We start from the raw sequence: 18,849 nt of genomic DNA, 5'->3' as shown, positions 1-18,849 counted from the left end.
CAAACGTGCATTTTATAGGGTTTTTATTAATTCATGTTAATCATAAACACTTACAATCATACATTCACACGTTCTGTTCACACTTCCCCCCAACACAAGATGAATACAGTATCCCGGCCTGGATTACAGGTCCTATTGGTCTGTGGTTCTATCCTAACTCTGTCGGTAGGGTTTACTATCATTTTACACTCTAAGACTCCCAGATCATGGTACAGCTTAGCTTGTCATTGTTGACTCTCAGACTTAGTTCAGTGACACATTAATGGTGCATTAATGGTACATTAAGTGACACTATGTGTTATTATGTGGTTTTAAATCTACCTTAGCATTCAGTCAATGGAGAAAAGAAACATAAATGACATTTGGTTACAATCTAAACATCATATTACATCAATTATGAATACTGTACTATCACATATTTATAGCATATAATATATAGCCAATACATACCGCTGGTCTCTGCCTAGACAACATGTATCACGTTTGATGGTATTGGTGAATCTAATTACACTTTGTGCCATACAGAATAGTCAATGCAGCCTTCTGACTGATCCCACCTCCATACTAACACTTTCAGCCAATCAGATGCCACTGACCATCCTGTATGGCACAAAGTGTAATTAGATTCACCAATACCATCGAACGTGATACATGTTGTCTAGGCAGAGACCAGCGGTATGTATTTGCTATATATTATATGCTATAAATATGTGATAGTACAGTATTCATAATTGATGTAATATGATGTTTAGATTGTAACCAAATGTCATTGTCTCCACCAGGCCGAAGGCATGGGGAGAGAGTATGTTTTGCACTCCGTCCGTGTGTGTGTCCGTCCGTCCTTCCGTCCTTCCGTCCGTCTGTGAACAGCTAATCTCCGGCACCATTAACCCGGTCGATGCCAAACTTTGCACACACACTCCCTGGATGCCAACGATGAACCTCTGCCCCGCATTTTCCAGAATGGCCTGTTATAGCGCCACCATGAGGCAGCTTTTCACATTTTTACCTAAAACTGCACCGATCTGCGTGAAACGTTGCATGCACACTCCCTAGAGGCCAAGGACAAACCTTTGACCTGCATTTTCCGCATCTGCCTTTTATAGCGCCACCAGGAGGCCGACTTTTGTAAAACACATTTTTTTATATTACTCCTCCAGATTCTGTCCAAAAATCTCACAAATCGTTACACAGTATCTCTATGGTCATGTGCTCAAGTCGGATCTGTCCGATATTTCATATTCCATCCTAATTGGCTATAATTGGCTTTCACAGTTTGCAAGATTGCCCCGTTTTGAACAAAAGCCTCAAATCATGAACGCAGCATGCAATTTACGTGAAATATTTCACACATTTTCTTACTAGGCTGAGGAATATATCCCACCCTTTTCACATTGGCCTGTTATAGCGCCACCACCTGGTTGAACACATTTTTGGAACAAAATGCCTCAAGTCATCCAATTGCCATCAAAGGCAAACATGTTTATATTACTCCTAAACATTTTGCCAAACATCTCACACAGTCCTATCCTCCTGGTGGAGACCTGTGCCCAGAAGGGCACTTTTTCTAGTTCAACATATTTCTACATATACCAAAAATATGGCATCATCATATCAATGGTCTTTTGTCAGGTGTGTGCTGTGAACAAAACACAAATAACTCAGCCTTTTTTCAGCCTTATTTGACATTACCAAATGTAACCAGATGTTTCTTTGACCCCTTCAGAATCAGACAACAAGGAAGCAGGAATCCTGACAAATTATACTCTGGGAAATACCCAGGTTAACAATAAAAATGTCCCAGGCTGGCCGTTTATAATAAAATTCAGGTATGAAGCCGCGGACCGGAATAAAGTTCGTCCCCGCATTTGGCATGCGGGCCACACTTTGGACAGCCCTGCTCTAACGTGATGCAGTTCAAACTATGGCCAACTGCAAATATTCAAGCAAAACAAACTAGCAACAACATTTATAGGGGGTAGGAACAATGCAGTGGATATTTGAGCTCGATAACCTCTCCATTTTTCCTTTTGAGTTTCCCATCCTGCTCCATGTAATACTGCACCAGGTCAGGCAGTGTGGCGAACTTCTCCCCAACAATGTCGTAGAACTCCCCTGTTTTCTGGATCTTAATGTGTCTGACTTCCCCATTATGCCTGTAAAAAAAACAGTAAAAAGGAATATCCATTACGAGAAATGAGATATTAGTAGCAGAATATACAGTACTAGAGCGGTGCCCGTTGGGGAATGCGTGTGTCGAATTTGAAGTCGTGGGGCGAACGGTTCTGGAGTTATGTCAGACGTACACACAGAGAGACTTGGTGCATTTATAGATAAAGATAGATAGATGTGAAAGGCGGGCAACATGCACACGCTTTGCAATAATGTCTGTGGACAGAGACATTTATTTTGTCAACACTCACCGAACAGATAAAGTAAAGACCTCAGATGTACAACTACTGGGCCTGACCAAGAAGCTTCCATCCAGTCCATGAGTCAACAAGAGGTACTCTGCTTCCACACGTGTGATGTTGGATCGGTACCACCTAACAAAAGGAACAAAAGAAATGGGAAAAGTAATCGTAAGGTTTGTTATGATCATTGAACGATTACATAACATCGGCCATAGCCCAAATGTGCCCAAATGTGATGAGGTCAGCATATTTGGGCACACACATTTGGGCAAGTGGCTATGGCCTAATTTAGACCTAGAACTTAGAACTTAGAACTAATGACTTAGAACTAATGCTTGGAATGGATTCAGAATCATGAAATACCCCTAGTTTGACACATTACATGCAAGCATAATTAAAATTAGATTTTCTTTTTGCCTTAGGTGCCTATATGGGTTTTTATTGGTACTCCAACTTTCAACCCCTGAATTTACCATGATCCACAATTTATATAATACTCTATTTTTAATATGTTATTTGGATGAACCTAAGGACCATAAGAAACGATTACTTTTGCAATTTATTTTGGGTCACGCCCCTTTTTAGCTTAGATTGACTGGCCTATCTGTAAATCCATATGTGCTCTCTTAGGTGTCGAGTCCGTCGGATAGCCGGTTGTCCAGAACCAGCACAAAAGCCTCTGCCCAGGCTCTGGACCTGCTCACCCCTATATCACACTCTCTCTGTTCTGACATCACGCTAAGCATCATATACTGAATACTGCCCCCATTTCCCAAAAGAAAGGGGGGCAGGGCAAAATACAAAGGTATTTTGTTTTTGTCTGCGTTTTGTATTGTTCCCTAGCCGTCCCGGAAAAAGGCCTAGTGGCTTTCTCGTGTCTGTATCCTTTTGAATTAATTTTCAATAAAGTTTTCAATCAATCAATCAATGACATTTCACTATACTCTTTTTCTTGTTTGTTTGTTATACCTTGAAAAGTTTTTACGTTGTTCAGCCAGGGCGTCTTCACAATGCAGTGGATATAGGAGCTCGATAACTTCTCCATTCTTGTCTTTAAGTTCCCCACGATTTTCCATATAATACTCGACCAGGACAGCCAGCGTGGCGAACGTCTCCCCACTATCAAGTTCACAGTGGTCTCCTCTCTCCCGGATCTTAACGTTTCTGACTGCTCCGTTTTGCCTGTAAAAATATAAAAGTAAAAGAAATAGTAGACGATCATTATTCAGAGAAATTAGTAGCAGATTATATGCAGACAGACAACATGCAACAGGCTTTGAAATAATGATTGGCTGGCATGGGGACAGAGTCATTGTCAACACTCACCGAACGGATAAAATCAACACCCCAGGTGTACTCCTACTGGGCCTGACCAAGAAGCTTCCATCCATTCCATGAGTCAACAAGAGGTACTCTGCTTCCACACGTGTGATGTTGGATCGGTACCACCTAACAGAAGGAACAGCATGTTGCAGTTATTGGGACATGGCATCAGTGGTTTTCAAACTTTTGGGGGGCTTCCATTGTGTTAGGGACAAGATGACGTAAATGTTCCCATCATTGTCAATGGCGTTTTTAAAACAAACATTGAACTAAAAACGAACATTAAACCTATATATATATATAGGAGGTCACAAGAGGTTTTCACACAGCAACGATACGCAGCTATATTACTGTCAAATGGTACAGCAGTTGTGTCTATCAAAGGTAGTGATAACAATTATACAACAGGTCGTTTTGAGGAAGCAATCTGATTGGTTAAAACAGTTTCGAGGAAGCAATCTGATTGGTTGAAACAGTTTCGAGGAAGCAATCTGATTGGTTGAAACAGCTTTCTAGCCGTGCTGATGACGGAAAAGAACACCCTCTCGTGTAATATTGCTTAATTAGGTACCCGGCATCTGGTTAGGATGCCTCTCTGGCGCCTCCCTAGGGAGGTCCTCGACACACGTCCCACTGGGAGGAGACCCCGGGGCAGACCAAGGCGCAGTTGGAGGAAATACATCGACTCACTGGCCTTGGAACGTCTCGGAATCCCCCAGGAGGAAGTCACTGATGTTGCTCTGGAGAGGGAAGTCTGGGGCACTCTGGTGGAGCTGTTGCCCCCGCGACCCGACTACGGATAAGCGGTTGAAGATGGCTGGATGGATAGGTACCTGTTAAGGTCCTGGACTCCTGCGTCTTCACTGGGTCCGGCTTCATCACTAGAAACAGAATGGCAATAATAGTCCATCTCAATGGTCTCCTCTCCTGCATTGTAGCTGCTGGTGACCTGGAGAAACACAGCAACCCGGCCACAACTTTAACTTACTGGATCAGATCAGTCTCTCTTAAATACACAAACACAATCTAATAGGCTACTCATTTTATAAACCAGGCTTGCGTTACATCGAGACGTATACATTACCGCAAGACGACGATGGAGGCATTTGGATAACAGCAGAAACAGCAGCAGTAGGAGAACCATGATGTCAAAAAGTATCAGGCTGTAAAATAACCACTGGGGAAATGCTTTGAGTCGGAGGGAGACAAGTGGGAATAAGAACAAAACACGGTATAAGAAACAGCTCTCAACTTAAAAAGGTTAATTTAATCAAATTCACCATTTCTGATTGCATGTAGTTTAATGTGTCTTGTCTGTTTGTGTGTAATAATGTTGCGTTCACTATAGGTTACCTCCGAGAGTGACAGTGATATAGAGGAGTTCGCTCTCAGAGGACAATTGACCAGAGAAAATATTGATGTGATAGACACATCTGTAGTAACGTTCGTGGGTGTGGTTTGCTGCAAGAAATTGGAATTTGGCAGAGTGATGGCGAGCCGTCTGGGCTTGGGTTATATTATGTTTAGCGTCGGTGATGTGGAAGGAGCCTCCTGTGTACTGCGGCCGGATGGAGCAGGTGATGGCGAAGTTAGAACCCTCCAACACCAGCAGCCCCTGCTGCCGATCCCCAGAGACCATGATTGATGGCTTAAACAGAATGTCTGGAACAAGACAGAGGGGGTGCAGTACTTAGTTTAGACAGTTTTTGGTTTAGACTAGTCATTGCCTTGGTTAGACCAGTCATTAGTCCTACAACTACAACCTATCTCAAACCCTCACCCTAAGGGCCAATTCATACTCCTATTTTACCGCTGTTTCGGCGCTGTAGTGCCGAAATGATTTCGGCTCGTCAGAAATTTTCAGTAGCACCGAAGAGCCGACTTTAGGACGGTCCCCACCCCCCCCGAACCTCAAATGACGTCACATTGTAGGCTCTACTGAGCCGAACCGACTTTTATTCGGCTCTAAAATAGGAGTATGAATCGGCCCTAACCCTAACCTCCCATGGGGCAGCACACCTAAACCTAACCTTAACCCATGTCTAACCAATGACTAGTCTAAACTAAGTATGCACCCCAGACAGGGGTGCTTTGCTGAACCATCAGATATGTAACATGTATGCAGCATGGAATAGATGCATGTGTTCTGTGCTACATGTGCTAGGCTCAATCTCCAATGGGGATGTGCATTTGTGTTATTTGTATCATTTCTTAGGTGCTTTGATCATTGGTACGGTCAGGTGCACTCCTCAACTGCCCGCCCCACTGCTCATTGGTACGGTCAGGTGCACTCCTCAACTGCCCTGCACCCCACTGCTCATTGGTACGGTCAGGTGCACTGCTCAACTACCCGCCCCACTGCTCATTGGTACGGTCAGGTGCACTCCTCAACTGCCCTGCACCCCACTGCTCAGGTGGAGAGAGGCAGAACCTCCTCAACTGCCCTGCACCCCACTGCTCAGGTGGAGAGAGGCAGACCCTTCCAAACTGGCCTCGCTGTGGCAGATGTCACTCATACTTTCCCAAATGTAATCATAGTTTTGACAAACTCTCTCCAAAATAATAATAAATGAATGCAAAAAAAAAGGGAAAAGAAATACACACCGTGAAATACAGATAATAGTGAGACTACAGCGTACAATGCCATCATCATCATCAACTGATGAAGACAGTGTTCTCAAGTTTTTTTTATTTGACCATTTGACAAATATATGGTCAATAAAAACTAAACAAAAGATCAAACCACATTACACACAATGAAAGACAGATAACATAGTTTGTCCTTTACCTGAGCAGGTGAGTCCAACAGTCTTGTCAGGTGAGCAGGTGTTTCCAGTTGAGTTTGAGGTTCTACAGTCCAGGAGAACAGACTCGTTGCCTTCACACTGGAACTCTTTGGACCACATTAAAGCATTCACTTCTCCATAGAGCGCCCCCTGGAGGACTGAAGGAATCCCACAGTCAAGCTGCCTACAGACCACCTGTGCATCCTGCTGGTCAAAGTCACCTTCACACACTGAGACCCACGAGTGATTAGACTTCACCTCCACTCTGCCTGAACATGAACTAGACCCATTCACCAACCTCACAGAGTCTGGAGAGAGAGAGAGAGAGAGAGAGAGAGAGAGAGAGAGAGAGAGTGCGGCATAAAGACAGAAGAACAATCTTGTGTGTGTGTGCGTGCGAGTGTGCGTGCGTGATGAAGACAAGTGTTCTCAAGTTTTTTTTATTTGACCTTTTGACAAATATATGGTCAATAAAACATCATAATATCAAACCACATTACACACAATGAAAGACAGATAACATAGTGGGACTAAAGAGTAAACAGAATACAATGCTATCATCATCTTCATCAAATCTCAGACAGACAGACAGACAGACAGACAGACAGACAGACAGACAGACACACACACACACACACACACACACACAATACCTGAACAGATCACTCCCAGACTACCAGTGGACAACGAAGACCTTGGTGTTGCACACTCCCTCAGTGAAGACTCAGACCCGACACAGGAAGATGTAATCCACCATACATGTTGATCTGCAGATCTAGAACTTATTTCTATTGAAACAGCAGAGCCACAGTCCAGCTGTCTACACACTATGACTATCTCACTTGACTGCAGGTTCCAGTCAAAGTCAAACCCAACAGATACTGGTCTCCACTCTCTCTGGTGTTTCATCTCCAGTCTACCAGTACATTTACTGGCTCCTCCCACCAACCTGATATCATCAAGCTCTGTACAGAGACAAGAGAGTTCACAGAATATTTTATATTATGAATTGTATTATCAAATAATTGAAACCAAAAGTGTAGTTTTGTCCTTTACCTGAGCAGGTGAGTCCAACAGTCTTGTCAGGTGAGCAGGTGTTTCCAGTTGAGTTTGAGGTTCTACAGTCCAGGAGAACAGACTCGTTGCCTTCACACTGGAACTCTTTGGTCCACATTGAAGCATTCACTTCTCCATAGAGCGCCCCCTGGAGGACTGAAGGAGCCCCACAGTCAAGCTGCCTACAGACCACCTCTGCATCCTGCTGGTCAAAGTCACCTTCACACACTGAGACCCACGAGTGATTAGACTTCACCTCCACTCTGCCTGAACATGAACTAGACCCATTCACCAACCTCACAGAGTCTGGAGAGAGAGAGAGAGAGAGAGAGAGAGAGAGAGAGAGCGGCGTAAAAACAGAATAACAATCGTGTGTGTGTGTGTGTGTGTGTGTGTGTGTGTGTGTGTGTGTGTGTGTGTGTGTGTGTGTGTGTGCGTGCGTGCCACCAGGGGCACAGATAGCATTTTATAACTGGGGGGGAGTCGGGGGACATATTTGGGGGCTATGTGCGCGCACAAAGCGCTCACAAAAAATGTATTGAGGAGGGGGGGATATCCCCCCCATTTTTGCGCATAATTACGCAGATTTTCCGCGTTTCTTTTCGGATTTCACGGCAAAACACTGCCAACACAGCAAAACGCATGCAGCCACGGTACATGGCTTTTTTTGGGGGCAGGGAAATCCCCCCTCGTCATAAAACTGAGGGGGTCGAATCCCCCCCCCCCCCCCCCCCCTATCTGCGTGCCTGCCTGCATGCTTCAGTTGTGTGTGTGCACGTGTGTGTGATGAAGACAGTGTTCTCAAGTTTTTTTTACTTGACCTTTTGACAAATATATGGTCAATAAAAACATCAAACCACATTACACACAATGAAAGACAGATAACATAGTGGGACTAAAGAGTAAACAGAATACAATGCTATCATCATCTTCATCAAATCTCTCTCACACACACACACACACACACACACACACACACACACACACACACACACACACACACACACACACACACAATACCTGAACAGATCACTTCCAGACTACCAGTGGACAACGAAGACATATTTGTTGCACACTCCCTCAGTGAAGACTCAGACCCGACACAGGAAGATGTAATCCGCCATACATGTTGATCTGTAGAACCAAAACGTCTTTCTATTGAAACAGCAGAGCCACAGTCCAGCTGTCTACACACTACAGCTGATGACTCCAGGTTCCAGTCAGCAGACCAAACAACTACTGGTCTCCACTCTCTCTGGAGTTTCATCTCCAGTCTACCAGTACATTTACTGGCTCCTCCCACCAACCTGATATCAGACTCTGTACAGAGACAAGAGAGTTCACAGAATATTTTATATTATGAATTTTATTATCAAATAATTGAAACCAAAAGTGTAGTTTTGTCCTTTACCTGAGCAGGTGAGTCCAACAGTCTTGTCAGGTGAGCAGGTGTTTCCAGTTGAGTTTGAGGTTCTACAGTCCAGGAGAACAGACTCGTTGCCTTCACACTGGAACTCTTTGGTCCACATTGAAGCATTCACTTCTCCATAGAGCGCCCCCTGGAGGACTGAAGGAGCCCCACAGTCAAGCTGCCTACAGACCACCTCTGCATCCTGCTGGTCAAAGTCACCTTCACACACTGAGACCCACGAGTGATTAGACTTCACCTCCACTCTGCCTGAACATGAACTAGACCCATTCACCAACCTCACAGAGTCTGGAGAGAGAGAGAGAGCGGCGTAAGGACAGAATAACAATCGTGTGTGTGTGTGTGTGTGTGTGTGTGTGTGTGTGTGTGTGTGTGTGTGTGTGTGTGTGTGTGTGTGTGTGTGCGTGTGCGTGCGTGCCACCAGGGGCGCATATAGCATTTTATAACTGGGGGGGAGTCGGGGGACATATTTGGGGGCTATCTGCGCGCACAAAGCGCTCACAAAAAATGTATTGAGGAGGGGGGGATATCCCCCCAACTTTTGCGCATAATTACGCAGATTTTCCGCGTTTTTTTTCGGATTTCACGGCAAAACACTGCCAACACAGCAAAACGCATGCAGCCACGGTACATGGCTTTTTTTGGGGGCAGGGAAATCCCCCCTCGTCATAAAACTGAGGGGGTCGAATCCCCCCCCCCCCCCTATCTGCGTGCCTGCCTGCATGCTTCAGTTGTGTGTGTGCACGTGTGTGTGATGAAGACAGTGTTCTCAAAAAAAAATTTCTTGACCTTTTGACAAATATATGTTCAATAAAAACATCAAACCACATTACACACAATGAAAGACAGATAACATAGTGGGACTAAAGAGTAAACAGAATACAATGCTATCATCATCTTCATCAAATCTCTCTCTCTCACACACACACACACACACACACACACACACACACACACACACACACACACACACACACACACACACACTACCTGAACAGATCACTTCCAGACTACCAGTGGACAACGAAGACATATTTGTTGCACACTCCCTCAGTGAAGACTCAGACCCGACACAGGAAGATGTAATCCGCCATACATGTTGATCTGTAGAACCAAAACTTATTTCTATTGAAACAGCAGAGCCACAGTCCAGCTGTCTACACACTACAGCTGATGACTCCAGGTTCCAGTCAGCAGACCAAACAACTACTGGTCTCCACTCTCTCTGGAGTTTCATCTCCAGTCTACCAGTACATTTACTGGCTCCTCCCACCAACCTGATATCATCAGACTCTGTACAGAGACAAGAGAGTTCACAGAATATTTTATATTATGAATTTTATTATCAAATAATTGAAACCAAAAGTGTAGTTTTGTCCTTTACCTGAGCAGGTGAGTCCAACAGTCTTGTCAGGTGAGCAGGTGTTTCCAGTTGAGTTTGAGGTTCTACAGTCCAGGAGAACAGACTCGTTGCCTTCACACTGGAACTCTTTGGTCCACATTGAAGCATTCACTTCTCCATAGAGCGCCCCCTGGAGGACTGAAGGAGCCCCACAGTCAAGCTGCCTACAGACCACTTCTGCATCCTGCTGGTCAAAGTCACCTTCACACACTGAGACCCATGACTGATTAGACTTCACCTCCACTCTGCCTGAACATGAACTAGACCCATTCACCAACCTCACAGAGTCTGGAGAGAGAGAGAGAGAGAGAGAGAGGGGCGTAAAGACAGAAGAACAATCTTGTGTGTTCGTGTGTGCGTGCGAGCGTGCTTCAGTGTGTGTGTGTGTGTGTGTGTGTGTGTGTGCTTGAAGACAGTGTTCTCAAGTTTTTTTTACTTGACCTACTGTACATGGTCAATAAAAACATCAAAATAACAAACCACATTACACACAATGAAAGACAGATTACATAGTGAGACTAAAGAGTAAACAGAATACAATGCTATCATCATCTTCATCAAATCTCACACACACACACACACACACACACACACACACACACACACACACACACACACACACACGCACACACACACACACACACACAAAATACCTGAACAGATCACTTCCAGACTACCAGTGGACAACGAAGACATATTTGTTACACACTCCCTCAGTGAAGACTCAGACCCGACACAGGAAGATGTAATCCACCATACAGGTTGATCTGTAGAACCAAAACTTCTTTCTATTGAAACAGCAGAGCCACAGTCCAGCTGTCTACACACTACAGCTGATGACTCCAGGTTCCAGTCAGAGTCAGACCCATTCACAACTACTGGTCTCCACTCTCTCTGGTGTTTCATCTCCAGTCTACCTGTACATTTACTGGCTCCTCCCACCAACCTGATATCATCAGACTCTGTACAGAGACAAGAGAGTTCACAGAATATTTTATATCATGAATTTCATTATCAAAAAATTGAAACCAAAAGTGTAGTTTTGTCCTTTACCTGAGCAGGTGAGTCCAACAGTCTTGTTAGGTGAGCAGTAGTTTCCAGTTGAGTTTGAGGTTCTACAGTCCAGGAGAACAGACTCGTTGCCTTCACACTGGAACTCTTTGGTCCACATTGAAGCATTCACTTCTCCATAGAGCGCCCCCTGGAGGACTGAGGGAGCCCCACAGTCAAGCTGCCTACAGACCACCTGTGCATCCTGCTGGTCAAAGTCACCTTCACACACTGAGACCCATGACTGATTAGACTTCACCTCCACTCTGCCTGAACATGAACTAGACCCATTCACCAACCTCACAGAGTCTGGAGAGAGAGAGAGAGAGATTCAAAATGGAGACGTATGGAAGAGTCACTTTGAGAATTTATATGCTCCAATCACACCTAATTTTGCACAAAAAAACACAAACAATAAACTTGAACTACTCGAATCCGTCATTAAAGATAAACAAAACCCTTTAGATTTCCAAATTACAGAAAAGAAATCCAGATTCTGCAAACCAAAAAATCTTGTGGTGTCGATGGAATACTAAATGATATGATTAAACATGCTGACCATAAAGTTCACACTGCCTTGTTGAAACTGTTTAACATGGTTCTGAGTATAGGTTATTTCCCTGACATCTGGAACCAAGGGCTAATAACACATCTTTAAAGGGGAAAACCACCCATTTTCAACATTTTACTATGTCATTAATGTACCTTAGAGCTGTTGTGTGGAAATAATAAAAAGTCCCCCCATTTTGTGTTTCCTAGAACTGTAATTATGAAAAAAAATCATTAACATGGTGAAACACATCTTGATGACATCATCAAGATGTGTTTCACCATGTTAATGATTTTTTTCAGACCTCTAGTTCTAGGAAACACAGCATGGGGGAACTTTTTTATTATTTCCACACAACAGCTCTAAGGTATATTAATGACATAGTAAAATGTTGAAAATGAGTGGAATGCCCCTTTAAAAATGGTGATAAATTTGACCCGAACAATTATAGAGGCATTTGTGTCAGCAGCAACCTGGGGCTAGATCTTCTGTTCAATCATTAACAACCGATTACAGAACTTCCTCAGTAACCATGGCATCCTGAGAAAAAGCCAAATTGGATTCATACCAAAAAAAACGAACCACCGACCACATTTACACACTTCCCACCCTTGTAGAAAAACATGTTAATCAAAACAAATCCAACATTTTCTCCTGCTTTGTAGATTTTGAAAAGGCATTTGACTCGATTTGGCATGAGGGCCTGCTATTCCAAATTTTACAAAGTGGAGTGGGGGGGAAAACATATGATATTATTAAATATGATAAATTATTATCAAAATAATAAATGTGCAGTAAAAATTGGCAACAAAAGAACAGATTTCTTCCCCCAAAGTAGAGGAGTAATGCAGGGCAACCATCTAAGTCCAACCCTGTTCAACATTTATATAAATGAATTGGCAAAATCACTGGAGGACTCATCAGCACCTGGCCTTACCCTCGGAAACACAGAGATTAAATGCTTGCTGTTTGCAGATGATCTGGTGCTGCTGTCCAACTGTAAAGAAGGACTACAGCAGCTCCTAGATCATCTGCAACACTTCTGTCAGACCTGGGCCCTGAAAGTCAATATGAAAAAGACAAAAGTCATGGTTTTCCAGAAACGGTCCAGATGTCAGGGAAGCAGATACCCATTTGTACTTGGCTGCACCACCATAGAACACACACACACATACACACAATACCTGAACAGATCACTTCCAGACTACCAGTGGACGACGAAGAACTTGTTGTTACACACTCCCTCAGTGAAGACTCAGACCCGACACAGGAAGATGTAATCCTCCATACATGTTGATCTGCAGAACCAGAACTTCTTTCTATTGAAACAGCAGAGCCACAGTCCAGCTGTCTACACACTACAGCTGATGACCGCAGGTTCCAGTCAGAGTCAGACCAAACAGATACTGGTCTCCACTCTCTCTGGTGTTTCATCTCCAGTCTACCAGTACATTTACTGGCTCCTCCCACCAACCTGATATCATCAGACTCTGTACAGAGACAAGAAAATTCACAGAATATTTTATATATATATATATATATATATATATATATATATATATATATATTTCATTATAAAATAATTGAAGTGTAGTTTTGTCCTTTACCTGAGCAGGTGAGTCCAACAGTCTTGTCAGGTGAGCAGGTGTTTCCAGTTGAGTTTGAGGTTCTACAGTCCAGGAGAACAGACTCGTTGCCTTCACACTGGAACTCTTTGGTCCACATTGAAGCACTCACTTCTCCATAGAGCGCCCCCTGGAGGACTGAAGGAGCCCCACAGTCAAGCTGCCTACAGACCACCTCTGCATCCTGCTGGTCAAAGTCACCTTCACACACTGAGACCCATGACTGATTAGACTTCACCTCCACTCTGCCTGAACATGAACTAGACCCATTCACCAACCTCACAGAGTCTGGAGAGAGAGAGAGAGAGAGAGAGAGAGAGAGAGAGAGAGAAAGAGAGAGAGAGAGAGAATAAAAACATCAAAATATCAAACCGCATTACACACAATGAAAGACAGATAACAGTGGGACTAAAGAGTAAACAGAATACAATGCTATCATCATCTTCATCAAATCTCTTACAGACACACACACACACACACACACACACACACACACACACACACACACACACACACACACACACACACACACACACACACACACACACACTACCTGAACAGATCACGTTTAGTCTGCTGGGACGGTAATATGAAGGCCTCGTTGTTACACACTCCCTCAGTGAAGACTCAGACCCGACACAGGAAGATGTAATCCTCAATACATGTGTATCTGCAGAACTAGAACTTCTTTCTATTGAAACAGCAGAGCCACAGTCCAGCTGTCTACACACTACAGCTGATGAGTTGAAGTTCCAGTCAGAGTCAAACCGAACAGATACTGGTCTCCACTCTCTCTGGTGTTTCATCTCCAGTCTACCAGTACATTTACTGGCTCCTCCCACCAACCTGATATCATCAGACTCTGTACAGAGACAAGAGAGTTCACAGAATATTTTATATTATGAATTTTCTTGTAAAATAATTGAAACCAAAAGTGTAGTTGTGTCCTTTACCTGAGCAGGTGAGTCCAACAGTCTTGTCAGGTGAGCAGGTGTTTCCAGTTGAGTTTGAGGTTCTACAGTCCAGGAGAACAGACTCGTTGCCTTCACACTGGAACTCTTTGGTCCACATTGAAGCATTCACTTCTCCATAGAGCGCCCCCTGGAGGACTGAAGGAGCCCCACAGTCATGCTGCCTACAGACCACCTCTGCATCCTGCTGGTCAAAGTCACCTTCACACACTGAGACCCACAACTGATTAGACTTCACCTCCACTCTGCCTGAACATGAACTAGACCCATTCACCAACCTCACAGAGTCTGGAGACTCTGTGAGTCTACCTGAACAGATCACTTTCAGTCTCCTGGAATGGTAATACGAAGACCTCTTTGTTGCACACTCCCTCAGTGAAGACTCAGACCCGACACAGGAAGATGTAATCCACCACACACTTTGATCTGTAGAACCAGAACTCCATTCTATTGAAACAGCAGAGCCACAGTCCAGCTGTCTACACACTACAGCTGATGAGTTGAGGTTCCAGTCAGAGTCATACACTGGTCTCCAGTCTCTCTGGTGTCTCATCCAGCCCAGCATCTCCAGTCTACCAGTACATTTACTGGCTCCTCCCACCAACCTGACGTCACCAGGCTCTGTACAGACAGAGACAAGGGACTCAAGTTCACAGAATGTTTCATATATGAATTTCATTATCAAATATTCCAGGTGAGCATGTGTATCTAGTTGATGCTGAGGTAACAGTTCAGGAGAACAGACTCATTGCCTTCACACAAGACCTTTTTGGTCCACATTTGAGCACTTTGGGAAAAGACACAGACTGAAAACATTCTGATCAATAATTAGAAACAAGGGGTATAACTGTACTACAATGGAAATAAGCAAACTTTTTTATTTAACATTTTTGACAGATAATGTGCAAAATACAACGTATATCATATGCATTTTTGGTCAATAAAAATATCAACATAAACTACAATACAGAGAAAGAAAGAACAAGAGTAAAAAGATGTACAATGAATCATCATCATCATCATCATCAGGTCTATTTCTCTCTCTCTCTCTCTCACACGCACACGCACACACGCACACACGCACACGCACACGCACACGCACACACGCACACGCACACGCACACACACACACACACACACACACACACACACACACACACACCAATAACACAAAGTAATATTACTTTAATTAGGAAAATATATACATATATATATCAATTTAGTCTGGAATGTATCGTTATTAGTTCTTCTTTCATTTGTCCTTACCGGTTGTGATTTGCATTTCATTAGCCAGGAGATCTGAGGAGGCAAAACACACGCACGCACGCACGCACGCACGCACACACACACGCACGCACGCACGCACGCATGCACGCACACGATCAAGGTCAAGTTCCAAATTGGGCTATTCATGTTATAGCTGGTTAAAAAAAACAGACAAATACAGTCACAAGATCCTGATAACAGATTAAATGAAGTGCAAACTGCAAACCATCCTTCCGCCCACCTCACAACAAAAACACCTTCTGTTTCCCTTATTAAAACCCATTCTGGGCGGGAACCCCTTTTGGTGTTTTTGTTGCGTTATGTTATACTTTAGCTATTGAAAGATAGCAGATCTACAAGCTCATAGCGCGCCACGAGTGCAAATGTAGCGCAAATCTTTGAATATATATTCTTTCACAGCAAACATTTTTAACTCAAATATTTGCTTCTGGGGGTCCCTGGAACTAAATATTTTCAGATGGGAGTCGGCGGCCAATTACATGAATTACCTTGACATGAAATATTGAGCAACACTGATATAGAAACATATGTATTTCAGAAAACTGTCAGGATTTAGAAGATTTTTTTTTAAATGTCGACGTCAGGTCTAAATGGGTAAATGGTAGGAATGGAAGTGGGTATATGAATGAAAATTGGTACAAGGTTATTTATTATACAGGGGTCTTTAACCGTTGGCCAGAAGGCACTCATTCATATTCCCGATTTAGGGGGTGCAGGGTGTCTGCTCTGATAGAAGACGCTTTCTTAAGCACCAGCTTCTCATATTTATGACTCAGGCAGGTGAACTGTACCACCATATAGCCACCTTAACAACCCCGTTGAGGGCATTGTTCTGTTCAAGGCCAAGGATTCCTACTTGGCGGCAAAGGTAATAACAGACTCTATAACTATAAGCCAGGAGTGCCCAAAAGGTAGATTGCGATCTACCAGTAGATCACTAAGGCTGCAGGTCACATATGACATGCAGCCCCTAAACTTTAGGGGCTTAGTTTTAGTTTATTTAGTTTATTTGATCAGGCTTCAGTTTCAAATACAATATTTACAACAATGAATGGAAGCTGTTACAAAAAAACATGAAGATGATCAAAAGGAATATAGGCAGAAGCTGAAAGCTTATAAATGCCTATATCCTACTTAACAACAGAACATGATTCGTGAATACTCATTACATTAACATTAACAGATTCACAAAACAAAAGTCAGATAGGAGAATTCCACCCTACGAGCATGTCTAGTGCTATAATTTCACTAGTTTGGGTCTTGAGCTAAAAGGTTTCGGGAACCACTGATATAAATGAGCATTTGTGCCTGTCGTAGACATGCGCAGAGCAAGTTCAGTCAGGGAACCTCAGTGCAGTTGCTGCCGGCCGTTAATTGGGCCACCTCAGCATCACGCTCTCATTCACATGATTCACTTAGCCAATCACACTCTCACTCCATCTTCATACCGGCTACTTTAACCGGAGGTTTGCATTCCTCCTCCTGCTTGCTTGCTCGCTGCTGCTACCGTATACCTGCACGCTGCACTATACAACCTTGCTTGCTGCTGCTGTATCAGCGTGCCGCTGTATACAAACCTGCTGCGCACCCACCTCCACCCCAGCTACCACCTGTCGTTTTGGATCTACTGTTTAGGTACGGGGGATTCGGAGTCCCATGGTCGGGACTGATGCGCTTGATCTGAGTACCTAAAAAGCAGATCCAATACATCGCCAAACCATAATAAATATACTGTATTGCTCATCTATATTCAATAAATATATATTACATCCTTCTTGAGTTGTCTGACTGAACATAATTTGGGTGGTTGTATTTAGTCTCCATTCTATTGAGCAGTGTTGGGCAATACACACTACGTAACTTAATATATTACGTAATATATTAAGTTACGTAAGTTACGTAAGTTACCTTTATTTTATATTTTTTATGGAGGGACAGACAGTAGGCTGACAGGAAATGGGGAGAGAGATGGGGGGGGGGGGGGGTGACATGCAGTAAAGGCCATCAGGATCGGAAGTCGAACCCGCAGGACACTGCCAGACTGGATTACCAGCCAAGGTGCCTGGACCGCTGAGCCATGGCCCAGGCTATAATACATTACTTAACAAAATAATTGTAATATATTATAAAAATCTTTCTGTATTACTACATTACTTTCTGTATTACTTTCTGTCTGTCTGTCTGTCTGTCTCGTTGCCCGTGGCTCTGTCTTGTGACATTATGTGACAACTGCAGAAGTTAAAGAATTACTTATTTTCTATAATTTGTCATCAAATTATTTATTGGCTTCCATGAATTCAAGGAATACATTTAGCTCCTGTGTTAACTGTCCATAGCTGAGTAGGATGGGGTAGGTCTATACGCCAGTAGCGTTTTCAGGAATTACATTTTGGGCAGGCAAGATGTGTCGTCCCGCCTGCCAGATGCGTATAAAGGCTACAAAGGCTGAAAGGCATGCATTTGTATGGGTGATTGAGGGTGGCGCTCTATGCACACTGGCAAATCCGCTGCCCACTAATAGTTCTCAGGTCTGGTGTTTGTCCTCTCTTTTTTCAAATGGATTTGGCCAGGTGGCCGCTTGGCCTCGCCTGATTGTAAATACGCCACTGGTCTACGCAATATATACTTTATAATTATACTAAATATTTAATTGTTCAATTTGAGCATTTAAAAAAAAAGTAATAGTAATATTAATATATTACTCTTGCTCAGACAGTAATATGTAATACAAATGGTAAATGGTAAATGGTGCATTTATATAGCGCCTTTATCCAAGGCGCTTTTACATAGATTGTGCATTACATTCACCCATTCAAACACCGATTGCGGCGGAAGCCATGCAAGGTACCAACCAGCACATCGGGAGCAATTTGGGGTTCAGTGTCTTGCCCAAGGAAACTTCGACATGTAGACAGGAGGAGCCGGGATTCGAACCGCCGACCCATGGATCATTGGA

General features: G+C 43.5%; 2 protein-coding genes across 2 annotated transcripts; both read right to left on the bottom strand.

The window, feature by feature from the left end:
• Nucleotides 1-1,705: 1,705 nt before the first annotated feature.
• On the bottom strand, nucleotides 1,706-8,721 carry LOC306929495 (uncharacterized protein). Its single transcript, XM_079510042.1, has 11 exons — nucleotides 8,600-8,721; nucleotides 7,580-7,885; nucleotides 7,177-7,488; nucleotides 6,526-6,831; nucleotides 5,091-5,399; nucleotides 4,822-4,925; nucleotides 4,571-4,686; nucleotides 3,741-3,863; nucleotides 3,384-3,596; nucleotides 2,424-2,546; nucleotides 1,706-2,156 (listed from the first exon to the last, which is right to left on the bottom strand). Exons 1-11 carry the CDS (start codon nucleotides 8,640-8,642, stop codon nucleotides 1,970-1,972), a joined length of 2,142 nt encoding a protein of 713 aa, XP_079366168.1. The 5' UTR covers nucleotides 8,643-8,721; the 3' UTR covers nucleotides 1,706-1,969.
• On the bottom strand, nucleotides 8,660-13,345 carry LOC306929929 (scavenger receptor cysteine-rich type 1 protein M130-like; the record flags this gene model as incomplete). Its single annotated transcript, XM_079510667.1, has 8 exons — nucleotides 13,195-13,345; nucleotides 11,464-11,769; nucleotides 11,064-11,372; nucleotides 10,393-10,698; nucleotides 9,999-10,301; nucleotides 8,991-9,296; nucleotides 8,778-8,899; nucleotides 8,660-8,734 (listed from the first exon to the last, which is right to left on the bottom strand). The coding sequence occupies exons 2-8, from the start codon at nucleotides 11,579-11,581 to the stop codon at nucleotides 8,660-8,662; spliced, it is 1,539 nt and encodes a 512-aa protein (XP_079366793.1). The 5' UTR covers nucleotides 11,582-11,769; nucleotides 13,195-13,345.
• Between the last annotated feature and the right edge of the window lie 5,504 nt (nucleotides 13,346-18,849).

This window comes from Electrona antarctica (genome assembly GCF_951216825.1).
Source record: "Electrona antarctica genome assembly, chromosome: 9".
In the NCBI taxonomy this organism is placed as follows: Eukaryota; Metazoa; Chordata; class Actinopteri; order Myctophiformes; family Myctophidae; genus Electrona; species Electrona antarctica.
This window is presented reverse-complemented; position numbering and strand designations above follow the sequence as displayed.